This window comes from Schistosoma haematobium, chromosome 2, assembly GCF_000699445.3.
Source record: "Schistosoma haematobium chromosome 2, whole genome shotgun sequence".
NCBI classification, from domain to species: Eukaryota; Metazoa; Platyhelminthes; class Trematoda; order Strigeidida; family Schistosomatidae; genus Schistosoma; species Schistosoma haematobium.
Window position 1 is genome coordinate 9,209,243 of NC_067197.1, and position 14,623 is coordinate 9,223,865.

General features: G+C 39.8%; 1 protein-coding gene across 1 annotated transcript; it reads right to left on the bottom strand.

Moving 5' to 3' along the window:
• Positions 1–768: 768 nt before the first annotated feature.
• UBAC2 (Ubiquitin-associated domain-containing protein 2) lies at positions 769–14,250 on the bottom strand. The gene is made up of 7 exons (XM_051214271.1): positions 14,184–14,250; positions 5,540–5,667; positions 5,202–5,477; positions 5,040–5,160; positions 4,955–5,002; positions 4,656–4,919; positions 769–2,850 (listed from the first exon to the last, which is right to left on the bottom strand). Exons 1-4 carry the CDS (start codon positions 14,212–14,214, stop codon positions 5,155–5,157), a joined length of 441 nt encoding a protein of 146 aa, XP_051067423.1. The 5' UTR covers positions 14,215–14,250; the 3' UTR covers positions 769–2,850; positions 4,656–4,919; positions 4,955–5,002; positions 5,040–5,154.
• Positions 14,251–14,623: the final 373 nt, after the last annotated feature.

A 14,623-nucleotide genomic window follows, 5' to 3' on the forward strand; every position in this document is an offset into this window, starting at 1 on the left:
TATGTGTTGATGAATCTGCTTTGCTGATCAGTTGACCCATTGTTAACTGTGTTTGAAGAATTCGACACTCGAGATAGCGCTTTTATCAACTACCTACCCACCGATCTTTGTTTTGGCCTCTGAACAACGACAAACTCTTCCTGTACATTTAGTGGATTGCCTAATAAAAGGTGCCAGATTCGAAGGTTGCTGTTTTATAATTCTTTGTATTTGAAATATTGCGCTCTATTTGGATTTGCAGCACAATGTTTTCATGGATTTTAGTTGGGATAAATAACAATATACCTTGAATCAGTTCTGAAGCTCCTGTGATGTATTTCGCTCGGTTTTTTTTAAACAAACTAACGTATTTAACAACCTTCACTCATTTATCTCTTACAATTACTGACTATTTTGAAAGTAGAGTAATTAAAGTCTCTCAAAATAATAAAAGTATTTACACACGTTAGTTAGTACACTGAGAATATTTTCAAAACGTCCAGCGTAATTTTGGCTAGGTTTAATCTAATAGTCTTGAGATACTGATTGAGGACAACACAGTCAAATTAATTCATGAACTTTTAGTGACCTACTTTTATCAAGAGAACGCGATTGGTTTAATGGAAACAATTATTATAATCAATTGTACCAGTGATTGTTCTACTGTACTTGTTGGTTTAACTGTAATAAAGACATTCATTATTCTTCCTCCCGTTGATTGTGACCTTGCACGAACTTACGTTTGCTCAGTAAATCCGCTTGTACTTCTTTGGCACGATCTCGGTATTCTTTCGATACCACGAGATCGCCAATAAATACATCTCAACTACAGCCATCAACTACCTTCTGATATTTGGCCTACGGGGAATCTTATTGGTTAACTGGCACGTAGTCTTCCTGTAGTGGTGATCATAGTCAACCGCGACTCGACGCCACACTACAAACTAATGAGATCTTTTTCTCCGATGATCACTGTCAAATCATGTATCCAAAAGTTACCTGCGCAAGTTTATAGAAAAACGGTGGTACTATAATGTGCGAACAAAATGATCAAATTTAAGATAGCTCCTCTTAAGCTTATGTACGATATTTACTTATTTTTATTGCTACTAGGGATCCTTTAATTATAGCTGGTGTCAGCTTGTAATTAGAACCCTAAACTCTAATTTACTATAATGTAGTTTGGTATGTAAGGGAGTATCAATCATATTAAAGTTAATTATACATTGTAATCTCACTAGTTATTATTGTTAGCTGCTTAATAACCAAAGTTTTCTGATTGGCTTGTGAGCCACTCAAGGCTGTCATTACAGTTTAGTTTTACCTGGTCTTTTGATAATTAACTTCTGTTTACATCCGCTTTTTACCCATTTATCTATTTTAATTTAAATATATTTCCGATTATGAACTAACTAATCCTTGATGAAATGTAATTTGATGATTTTATTTGTGTCAAAATATAACAGCATTTCAATCTGGCTGGTTGCGGTAATCTCATGCGCGTTAACCAACAAGCAATGTTTCTGCGTAACTACTTATAATTATCAAAGTGGATTATAAGTGACTTATTCTTGGCAGTCAGAAATAGTTTCAAACATACACGACTTCAAGTTATTGTGTGAATATTTTGATCTGAATAAATCATAATGTATACTTGTAGCTACATATAAATGATAATACTTTACATCCATTATGAAGTATACAAACTAAAAGAAAATCTTTATGTATGAAAACAGAATGTAGAAAAAATGAGTTAATGAAACAAACATTGTGGGATAAATACATAAATTTAACTTGTCATAATTTAAGAAGCAACATCAAAAGGAGGAGTAAGGGTATTAAAATGAACGAGAATGGAGAAGGCAATAACATTGTATACAAAATACAAAGAATGGATTCTCAATGATTATTGAACAGAGAATTCCACTGTTAACTTATACTTCTTTGTAATCGACAATAAACTAGATACATATGAAATACTATTTCTGTCTAAACTGAATAGATCATACATTGATCCCATTTATACACCTATTACAAATGCAATAAATCCAATCAACTGTGTGAGTCAAATTAATAACGAGTAAAGATTGGTATATTGATTGGAAACGTTAAAGAGAGTCATATTTAAGTGAGACTTGTCAAATGGATAGATTAATTTGATGCATATTCATTTCGACTCGTCCCACGATGACTTTGACTGACGAATATGCATTTGTGCTGAGCGGAAGATGCATAAAGAGAATTGAAACTGCAAGTTTTACATGTTAAAGTCAAACGTATATTAGAAACAGAGAGGCAACAAACATACAATACATAAACAAAAACAACCTCAACATTTACAATAATAAATGCAGAAGATAATGTTCAAGAGCAATTTTTGTGATGCATACATGAGTTATTGGTAAAATGATGTGATACATGTGTGTATTTGTTGAGTTTATAATTTATTAGTAAAAATAGACATTTCCAAATTGTGTTTGACATTTAATACAATATTGTCATTGAAAAATAGAACAATCATTGGTTACAGAAGCAATCAAAATACAATGAAACATCACAGTTTTAAAAGTTATTTCTGTTCATAAATAAATAATATCACTATTGATTACCGACCAATACACGACTCATATTGAATGGCAAATCTCTACTACGCATACGTCTAGTTGCTTCAATTAAACTTATTTCTCTCCGATCCAATTCAACTTGACGTTGTACTTCTAGTGTTGCACCTAATGGTTCATTTATATATTTCGGTGCTGGAGTTTCTAACACTGGACCAATCACTTTTGAACCAAATTGAATAACTCGTTTAGGAAATAGTAGTCTTGATTGAACGTTTAAATAATTTTTATAGTAGGTAAAACCAGTGATCTGTTATAATGGAAAAATTAAAGAATCAAACGAAAATATGTCACATTGTCTAACAAAAACTATAAATTATATTAACATTTGTCTAAATATTAAGTATAACCTAAATTTTATCCTACTCCTAGGAAGTTGAAAAATAGTTACTGATTAGTATAGTTAAATATACTTCCTAATATATAGAATCGCCTGGTACTGCCGAGGGTGGGGAGAACCAGCTCTCTTTCTCGAAATGCTCTCACGTGTATACAGCCACTGCCAGAGAAGTCCTAATCACTGCCTTCTCGCACCAGGGGTGTTGTTTACGAAATTGAGAGGACGAAAAGCGAATGTCCGGCGCTTTAACCGGGTTGGTGGACATGGAGAGTCCACCCAGGGGAGTTAGAAAACCATGATCCCAAACCAACGTTGAACATCGGCTCCATGATACTGATGGAACAAATGGCGTATGAACCAATCGTTGGTCACCGGTTACCATGGGACTGCATCTCCTTACGATGCTCCACTGCCTTGTGGATCAGACCTTCAGGTCGAAGGCTCGGGGTGTGGCCCCCTAAGAAAACCACCTACTTCGGTTTGGGCACCCGGGCAGTATCACAGCTCACATACATATCAAATGAAAATTGTGTGGCGCATATGTATTTGGTGCCTCCTTGTACCAATATCTATGTGTTAAAATAAATAGTCTGAAGTAAAGCAAAAATCCCTATTTAGAAATTTATGGAAACAATGAGGTGAATTAATTCTTTTTTGTCGATTAGCTTTTCATCAAGCGTAATTTGTAGTAAGAATGTAGTGGCAGCAAAGTAATTTTACATTATAATACTACAATTCAGCAAGTGATTGTGAACATTTATTCTGTTTATCTAAACTTTTCTCACTTTTGCATCTATAGATAATTCTACCACGCTAAAATATCTCCCCAATCATACTATTAGATATTTCGTAATATATGTCAACCGCTGAACCACAAGTTTTCAATTTTTTACCTTAATTATGTAGAACAGATGAACTGAGACTAGTAGTGGAATCCACGACGTGCACTTAGTCCTAATTTGAACGCGTTAGCTGGATATACCCACATCCCAGTGGTATTCACATTGGGATTCAAATTCAGTGTCCTTCGCTTCAAATGTTAACATGTACGCTGAACTACAAAGTTCAGATAGCCGCTAACGTGCTTCATTCAGTTGCGTCGTTAATCACTAAACATCATTTTCACTAGCGAAACAGAAATATTATATAGTAGTACTGTTTGATTGGTACTATGCTGTTATCGTAAATTATATTTATACTGGTGCTAAGTCACTATGAAATACTTACTGAAAAGAAATAACTCTGCACTCTATTATCGTTTTAATGAAAATAAATAGCATTTTCCAAAAAAAACATATTTTTAAACACACATATCTATCTATACAGATTGACTTGATGAAACTAACTAACTGTAAGTAATAAAATAGAAGGAATGAAATAGATCGATCTGACTCTGATCTGCTAGGAATGAAGTTGAATTGAGATATACATAGGTTTCTATTTTCATCAGTATGTGAGTGGCCGGACTTATATCATGTAAATGATGATGCTTCAAAAGACATCTAGTTATAGTTTGTACTTATCACAGATTAACCTCAATCGGGGTACAGTTTGGAACCATAGAACACTGAACAGCTGTTTCATGCTAGCATGCGACTCTTCAACAAACTAGAACTAATCTCTACAAAACTCCTTTAAACAAACAGCTAATAAACTTTCTTTGGTATTTTATGTGTTACAAACATGCATATTATTTTACTGGAAGAAAAACTTACTATGCTAGCAAGCAAATTATTATTTTTGGATAATAGTCCATTTGAGGACCCATGTCACTAATTCAAGATTTCGAGCAATTATAAATGGCTCTTATTATGTGACTGTACATCGTCTACCGACCACAGCTCCAATCATTATTTAAATAAGCCCAAACATTCGTCGTTATCAAAACTCAAAACTCCTCTATGACTAAGAAAATCAATTGCGTGCAATGATAAAAAAGGGACCAGTGGAGATGGTAAAGAATATATTCAGTCCAATTTCTAGGTTGACGCATAAAATATTACACACAACTTACCAAACCGCATATACAAACAAATAAAGATTCCGGAGATGTCATAGCAATCTAGAAACGTAATAAGTAGGTAAATCTGGATACTTACTTCAAATCCAAATATGTATGGAAATGATTTTCCAGTTATTGGGATCCTCATCACATGTGCAACGGGGACCCATGGAATGTCCAGAAAATAGGGCACAAAAAGTGGGAAAATCAAATTAAATCTAATGACGTAATATTAAAACGCCTATGCACAGTAACTTACGGTCCAGAAGGAAGTATATGAAGTGAAAAGTTTAATTTCCTCAAAATAAAAGCCATCAACAGTTCGACGAATGTTGTCGTTGCAGCACAATAAAATAGGAATGACTAAATATGCATTAAGAATAATAAAACATAATATAAACCAAGGGAAGCTTGCCAGAAATTTTCTTGATCCATAGCGTCGTTCAAATATTCGAAAATAGTACAACAGTAATCCACCGCATACCAGATCTTTTGTACTAAGAAAAGGTAGTTGGCAAAGTGCTAATCTCCATATCTAATGTGCAAGATTATTTTGTAAGGAAAAAAATTCTCAAGATAGTTTTATTTTATACTAACCGATCCATTTTCGAAAATATCATCTAAATTATAGGTAAATATATCTTTCCGTTTTGAAAATGGCATTAATAGGATGAAGGAAAATATCACACTGAATGCCAGAAAACATTTGGTTACCGTAGTTTTATCTGGAATAAACATGTTAAAGTAAGAAATAAATTGGCATTAAAATAATTCGTAAATGCATGATAGAACTTTCAAGTAACTTAACATATGACATTGTCTAGAATACCATGAAGTTATCATGTTTCGTAGGTCTGTAGTCTATCGTTTTACACGGGTAACTCATGTGGTCCCAGTCCTGTTTAATAAGGTCCAGGAAAGCGTGTGTTTGATTTGCAAACTTTACGAGCTATGACCAAAACTCATCAGAGTAATAAAGAATGATTATTGTTCAGCTTCCGCTAAAACCTCAACATGAACAATCCCGTGCTTTTTGTCTCCCGATTTTATTTAGTTACTTTTCTAAGTTTTGCTAGTTCGTGCTATGGTTGGTACCACTGACCTCTGTCTATGGTGTAAATTATAGAAAGTTTAACTGATACACAAGAGTCTCAAGGAATGTATTGATGGACTACTGTCAAGCTTCTGAGTGTTGTCTTTCATCCTTTAAATGACCTTACAAAAATAAAAAGCCCTAAAGAGACTCGGAACTGGAGAAGATATTGTCATAGTTCCGGAGGACAAAGGACGAACTACAGTATTCATTATTGCTACTTACGAGCCAATCTTTCTCGAGTTTTGAGCAATCTACGAAGTATGACAGAAGCCGATAGTTTGGACGCAATGGGAAGTAGACTTATCCCCTGATAGTTGGTACAGAAACGATGTGAACGATTACCGACTCATTCCATGATGCTGGAACACTCTCTAATTGCCAGGCCTTTGTGAACAACTCAGTCAGTTTCTTAACCAGAAAGTTGCCACCATCTTTAAAAGGGCTGGAAGCAAGTTATCTGGGCCTGGTGATTTGTAGCGTTTCAAGAGTCGGAGTTCCTTGTGGACTTCCGCATCGTTAGGTGGATCAGTTGCCAACGGCCATGGAGGGCAGGACAGCCTGACCTATGTTGCCGGAGCAGCAGGCCAGTGGAACTGCCCTTCGAAGGATTCTGCCCATCGTCCAAGACGTCGGTGGATGTTAGTGATTGGCATCCCGTCATCTTCACAGATTGTTTCGCTTACACCAGACTTGCTGCTAGTGGCTCGGATGAGTTGGAAGAGCTTCCAACAGTTACCAGATGCAGCTGCTGCTCCCAGCTAATTAGAACGCTCCGATCACCAGGCTTCTGGGTCCTTACGCAAGTTTTGCCCGATTTCATTACGTAACATCCTTCGATTGTGGTCAAACTCACGGTCACCCGGAGTAGACTGACGGGCTTCGATGAGTTGTAAGGAGCCTGAAGAAACCCAGTGCTTATAAGCGGGACGTTTCGCGAGGCCGCAAGTGGCTTTAATCGTCATTTTCATGGCGTCATGCAGTTGCAACCCATGCTCATCTAAGGCAAACAAGGGCATTATCAGAGTCCAGATAAGCACTCCAAAAGGAGTAGAAGTCTTGTACGCAACCACACCAGTGGTAGCTGATCACGATGTGATCAATCTGAGTCCTGGCTTCAGATGCAGAAGGAGGGCGCCAGGTAGCACATCGGTGACGAACTTCAGTAATAATGGACAAGAAAGAATATATCAGGAAAGCCGAGGAACTGCTTGAGCATGAAGGCGTATATAAACCAATAGATATAAATCCAATCAAAGGGTAGACAACCAAATCTCAAGGACTTTAAACAAGCTCGTCAATGCAGGACAAATGCCAAAGCAAGATCTATGGAGAATGAAATCCAATGGACCAGTGCTCCCTCGATATAAAAGACATATGAATTACGAGATTATTGAAACCGTTTGGAATAGGTGTAGCACACAAACCAGCAAAGTCACTCCAATCGATCCTATGCAAACCAGAGGACGAAATGACAAAAGAAGCAAGCCAAATATCATCTACAAAATAAGTTGTTTCAACTGCGAAAAGCGCTACATCGAACAGGGTGGACGCCCCCTTCCTCCTCGCCTGCACGAACATAAACTGGCAGTCAATCGTCATGACATTCTCGCCTATATCAATGCATTTGAACAACTATGGACTGAGGGCGAAGTCGTACTGCTGACTGTAGAGAGGTGTGACAGCAGTAAGGTGTTTCCCTCGGACAACCAGCATGACAGCGATGCTGCCTTCCCACAAGGAGGGGTGGGGTTAGAAAAGGTCGACCCTAAAGATGTCACACCTCACCTTACCTCACGGATTTCCGTCTCCAGCGGTAAGGCCCTTTGAAGAACGGAGCTAACACGTCAAAAACCTTTCACAAAAAGGCCGTGCGCGCGACCGGCCTCAAGCAGTTGTCCCTTGGGCTCTGCGGTCACGCTCACAGGTCGTTAAGACCACCACTAATCCAACTTCCTTCTCAGGTTCCTCAAGAAATACCCTTCCACGGTGTGGGCAGCCGGGAAGTGACATCAGCCCTCATACCCGTAACAGCACACGAGACCAAGGTGGTCACATTCAAATCCTTCCTACACCTCCTAATACCTCTCTTATCTCCATGACTAACCCTCCTCACGTCTCTTTATCACCTCGCACCGCTAGGGCAAACGATTCGAGTACGTGGAACGCTATTCCTGGTCTCCTGAAACCACGCTCTAAACTACACGTAGGAGCTTTTAACGTACGAACACTTTGCCAAATAGGACAGCAGGCTTCCTTAGCTAGGACTTTAGAATCTCGCGCCATCGATGTGTGCTGCGTCTCCGAAACGCGCATACAGGATCCAAGTAGCGTCATTCATTTGACCTCACCATGCCAAAATAAAGAACCGACTCGATTTACGCTTCGTGTATATGGAAGCCCTGATTCTGCTTCCCGTGGCCTCGCCGGCGTAGGTATAGCATTGAGTCCTAGGGCAGAACTAGCTCTCTTAGAGTGGATCCCAGTAGACAGTCGTTTGTGCGCTGTCCGACTGAACGGAACAGTAAGAATCCGGAAAGATAGGGACACTCGTCGTTGCCTCTTCGTCGTCTCTGCCTATTCTCCCACTGACTGCAGCTCAGATGATGTAAAAGATGAGTTTTACAGAAAGCTTTCGGACCTTCTCCGAAAAGCTAAGCGCTCTGATGTAGTAATAGTGGCCGGTGACTTTAATGCTCAAGTAGGTAAACTAAGCGATAGGGAAAGACATCTAGGTGGATCTTATGGTGTCGTGGCTCAAATAACAGATAATGGCGACCGTCTGTTGCAGCTATGCTCAGATAACCGCCTGTTCCTTGCAAATACTAACTTTAAGCATAAGGAAAAACATCTTTTAACATGGCGACCCCTAATTCGTCCCAACGTTGGACCCAAATAGATCACATCGCTATCAGCCACCGATGGAGGGGCTCGATAGAAGACTGTCGCTCATTCTGGAGCACATGCCTAGATTCAGATCATGCTCTGGTGCGAGCGCGTATTTGCTTGCGTCTTACTGGACGTAGGAAAGACGCTGCAAGGAAACCTCTTAGGGGCCTACTTAATGATATTCAAGCTAAGAGTATATTTCAGGAACAACTAGGAAAACAGTTAGGCAGCCATGTATGTGATGCCCACCCCGATGCAGCATGGAATGATATCCGAAAAGCTGTGGAAACAGCAGTGATATCTGCTAGTAAGGTAAACCAGAAGGTTAGGGAGCAACACTGGATCTCAGCAGCATCTATCGCACTGATAGATGCTCGGAAACTCATTCCACCTGGCTCTGAACATAATGAAGAGCGGAGTCAGCTTAAGCGCAAGCTGACAAGAAGTCTACGCAATGATTGCGAACAGTGGTGGGTAGTGAAAGCAAGAGAGATGGAAAAGGCAGCGGCAATAGGTAATAGCAGACAATTGTTCAGACTCGTTAAGGAAACCGGAATTAGGAACCCGACCGTTAGCGAAACAATCTCAGAGAAAGCTGGACATATTATACAATCTCAATCCAGGAGATTGGATCGATGGGCAGAACACTTTAGGGATCAGTTCAACTGGCCTTCAGCCACACTTCGGTTTCCCACGATCTCTAGTCAACCTGAATGGCAAGTTAATGTAAGTTCTCCGTCCCTTTACGAAGTTGAAAAAGCCATAGGAAATCTGAAACGAGGGAGAGCAGCAGGCCCTGACAGGTTTACTCCTGAGATTTTTAAGGATGGTGGTCCAGTATTAGCAATGAGATTAACCGAGGTCTTAGGTAGAATTTGGGAACTGGACGTAATCCCATCTGACTGGTCTCAATCACTGATTGTGCCAGTCTATAAGAAAGGACAAAAGTCCTCTTGTGACAATCACAGAGGAATCAGTTTGACCAATATAGTGTCTAAAATATTAGCTTCAATAATACTTCGACGCCTAATCAAAGCTCGTGAAGAGCAGATTAGAGAAAACCAGGCCGGTTTTCGACCTGGACGTGGTTGTATATATCAGATATTCACACTACGTCAGGTTCTAGAACACAGACACACATTCAGACGCCCCACAATGGTAGTATTTCTCGACCTTAAGGCGGCATTCGACTCTGTTGATCGTGAGGTTCTATGGCAGTGTTTGTCACTGAAAGGAGTACCAAAGAAGTACATTAACCTTATAAAGGCTCTCTACTCGAACACAACTGGTAGAGTGAGAGCTTATGGAGAACTGTCATCAGAATTGACTACCTCAAGTGGTGTTCGTCAGGGCTGTCCACTCTCCCCATTCTTGTTCAACTTTGTCATTGACGCACTTTTAGAGATAACACTCTCCTCATCTAAATTTCCAGGGGTTGAACTTCTACCGGGAGGTTCACTTGTTGACTTAGAATATGCAGATGACATAGTTTTATTTGGTGAAGACGCTGACAAAATGCAGAGTCTTATGACCACTCTAAGCAACAATGCAAGCATGTTCGGGATGCGATTCTCTCCCTCGAAATGAAAAATGTTGCTTCAGGGTTGGGTTACATCGACACCCGAACTAGTGATAGGGAGTGAAGTAGTTGAGTGTGTCGACCGCTTCACTTATCTTGGAAGTCTCATCAGCCCTTGTGGTCTGGTGTGTGACGAAATCTCAGCACGGATACAGAAGGCTCGACTAGCTTTTGCCAACTTGCGTCATTTATGGCGTAGGCGAGATATCCGTCTATCAACTAAAGGACGTGTTTACTGCGCAGCAGTTCGTTCCGTCCTACTTTATGGCAGTGAAACATGGCCGGTAAGAGTAGAGGATATCCGTAGGCTACTAGTATTTGATCATAGGTGTCTTCGAAACATTGCTCGTATATACTGGGACCATCGAGTAAGTAACACAGTTGTTAGGAACCGAGTACTAGGTAAGGATGGCAAATCAATTGATGAAGTAGTGAAACTTCATCAGTTGAGATGGCTGGGACACGTGTTACGTATGCCCAACGACCGACTACCTCGACGTGCTATGTTCAGTGGTATAGGAGTAGGTTGGAAGAAAGCTAGGGGCGGCCAAACCAAAACATGGCACAAGTCCATGAAGTCACTGACAAGTGAACTGAGTCATGTTGGTAAGTGTGGACTAGCTAGTTGGGATCCGCGAGATGATAACAACCGATGGTTAGAGACCCTGAATGACATGGCTCAAAATCGTTTGCAATGGCGCAGGTGCATCCACTCTCTGTGTTCTCCCAAATTCTAATATTCTGAATTCTTCATGTCCCTTTTTTCCTCTTTCCAAATTTATTTCACTGGATTATACTCTTTAAATAACATCTCCAAACCCTAGTCATCCCTATTACTGCTTATACTCTTATTACCTCTACCACTACGGGATTTGAATCGACAACTGCATCTCTGTGCTAATGTGGTGTGGCAACTCGAACTGATGTACGTACGTACGAAGTTCTACGTTGTTACTGACTGACTGACTGACTATGGACACATTCGACTGGAAAAATGTCGAGATCCTGGATAGAGGGAGTACTAAAAGCACCAGAGAATTTTTAGAAGCTTGGTGCTCAGGTCAATCAGCAATCAACTAACGCATTGAAATCGGTCCAATCTATCAACCAATCGGAAAAAAACATAGATAAATATAGAAACAAGAATCAAACCAATCGCAGCTACAGTCAAAATAAAAAAGTGGATAGTGACGGGCTAAAGGTCAACAATAACCGACCGAGACCGAGGTCGACAGGACAAGCTGTGAGTCATATGTGGAGAAATTCGAGCACTTCACTTCTACCTGGAGTTTGTGCTGATGATGTTGTTCAAAAGAAAAATGAGAGTTCCAAGACCAAACCATTCAGCTCGCAGAACAAAACTCCACCTAAATAGTTGGTCATTCCCACTATCATATATATTATTATTTGTTCATTTGCCATTCAGCTTGATTTGTTAGCTGTACCAATTTAGTTATTATTTGAAGATATAAATATTAGTACAAGGGGGTACCAAATACATTGCACCACACAATAACAATGAGGCCAGTAGTAATTATCACGGATTTGTGTGAGGGCTTTGGTACTGCCTGGGTTCCCAGATCGAAGCAGGTGGTTTTCTCAGGGGGTCACACCCGGAGCCTTCGACCTAAAGGTCCGACTCACAAGGCAATGGAGGATCGTAAGGAGATGCAGTCCCATGGTAACCGGTGACCAACGATTGGTTCGTACGCCATTTGTTCCATCAGTATCATGGAGCCGATGTTCAACGTTGGTTTGGGATCATGGTTTTCTAACTCCCCTAGGTGGACTCTCGGTGCCCACCAGCCTGCTAAAGCGCCGGGCATTCGCAGTTACTTGGGCTGATGCACACTCGTTCAAGATTCTCTTTTCACCGTAAGGTGAAAATGAATATCAAGAGGTCATCATTAGGGTGAGTGCAAACTGGAGAGTCTGTTAAATTTGCGGAATTTGAACTTCTGTGGTGTAAAGCACTTGTTTACATTATGGATGATCAGTGTTGTCCAAATGGATTTTATTTTCTCAATAGATTGAGACAATATTACTCATATATTATATATTAAGGTATATAAGAAATTTTCTAACTTTATTAGTCACCTGTACAATATTCACTCACAGTAACATTTAAGAATGGATGTCCAGAATCTACCTGACTTCAATAACTGCTTAGAACAGACACCAGGTTCTTAGCTGCCACTGAAATGGATTCTTTCGTACAAAATTTCACTATGTTAATGAATCTATAAGGATTAGTTCACATCATAAATCCTGTAAAGTCACTCGAGTGATTTTAAACTCGAATTTCAACGTGTGAGAATATATATATATATATATATATATATATATATATATATATATATATATATATATATATATATATGGCCATGTATACACCTAAACGTGTTGGCCATCTGCTAGTTATCTACTAAGGGGGAACAAAACACATCGAGACTACTTCGTTTTGTTTAAATTCCCTGGCAATATGATCATACACACGTTGAAATTCAAATTTAACAACTTACACACTTTATTCGGTCGCTCGTCAAAAAGAAATTTAACGGTAGAAGAACACCAAGGGTTAAGATGTGTAAACACGAGGACAAAGTGAAGCTTCATCCCTAAAAATGAGTACCCAAATTTTGGTATTTGAATATGAAAGAGTTCGGGTGAACTCAAAGTTATCTAGCTGGGGAACTGTGCTTAGTGGAGTGTCCCAGGGTACAGTTTTGGGGCCAGTGCTATTCCTCTTGTACATAAATGACCTTCCTCGTCTCCTATCATCATCGGTCTTGCCATATGCTGACGATGTCAAGATATGGAGAACGATACGATGTGAGGGTGATAGCTTAGAACTTCAAAATGACCTGAAGAAATTATCTGGATGGTCTGAAACCTGGCAGTTGCCGATAAATACTTCCAAGTGTGTTGTGATGCATATCGGTCATCAAGGTACAGATACATACACGATGAATAACACTGAGCTACCTGTCGTCCAGACATGTAATGACTTAGGAGTCATCGTTAGCCAAGACTTAAAGACTACTGCACACTACCGTGCAATAGTGTGCTACGTCCTAAACTTGAGTACTGTATACAAGCGGCCATCCCCTGCTTAAAAAAGACAGTGAGCTTCTGGAAAAGGTTCAGAGAACGGTAACCAAGCTGATTCCCGGAATAGCGAAGCTTCCGTATGAAGCTCGACTGGCCAAGCTGGATCTTTTCCCGTTGTCATATCACAGAACTAGAGGCGACTTGATTACAGCTTTCAAATTGCTTAGTGCCAAATTTTCACCTGATATGCCCTCATTTTTCTTGTCTTCCAAAACAGAGAATTTACGAGGACACTCCAAAAAAGTTCACAAGCCAAGAACAAATTACTTGTCAGCTGACTATCGACTTTCCCATCGAATCATCAACGAGTGGAACTCATTACCTCAACACGTGGTTAAGGCTCCATCCGTCGATTCTTTCAAAAGAAAGTTGGATCAACTGAGATACCACCATTGCCAGGACTAACACAGGCCATCAGGCCTCCTGTCCTTCCCAAACTGAAACTGAAACTTGTGCCCGAAGCTGGTACATGTGTCGAATTATGAGATAACGATCAAAATTAATATAACGCTTTAAAACATTAGAGACTGACAGTGTTGGTAAGAGTGTGATTCAACCGAATAACTTACAAAAGCCAGAATGACTTTGGGGAGCCAACATAGTAGCAACACTTGTAAATTTGCCGCAACCAAATCCAATATCTAATATGTTTGACGGATGACCTTGTCTTCAGTCTTCGGTTATTAGGATAGTAAGTTGATAGACTTGTGCTAATCCTTAGAGTTTGCTTTCTGGTGAGGCTCCAGTTTCTTTTTGAAAGTGCTCACTGACTAGGCTGATACCGCATGTTCGAGTAGGGCGTTCCAGTCGTTGACCAGTCGATAAGAAAAACGGAACCTCATTATGAGTCTATCAGATCGCGACTTTTCAACCATCTTGCTATGGCTTCGAAGATTATTAGTGCTTAATGGGACAAAGAGATAGGACATACTAACACCCAAGTCGTAATTAAAGATACGAAATGCCCTATAGGTCACCTCGACTTCTACAAGATGATAAGGGGAAAGGT

Coding starts and splice junctions, on each gene's coding strand:
- UBAC2 (XM_051214271.1), bottom strand. CDS start 14,214: ATGTTGGCTCCCCAAAGTCATTCTGGCTTTT. Junction 5,668..14,183: donor CCAAAGTCATTCTGGCTTTT/GTAAGTTATTCG, acceptor TGTTTATTCCAG/ATAAAACTACGGTAACCAAA. Junction 5,478..5,539: donor ATATTTTCGAAAATGGATCG/GTTAGTATAAAA, acceptor CTTGCACATTAG/ATATGGAGATTAGCACTTTG.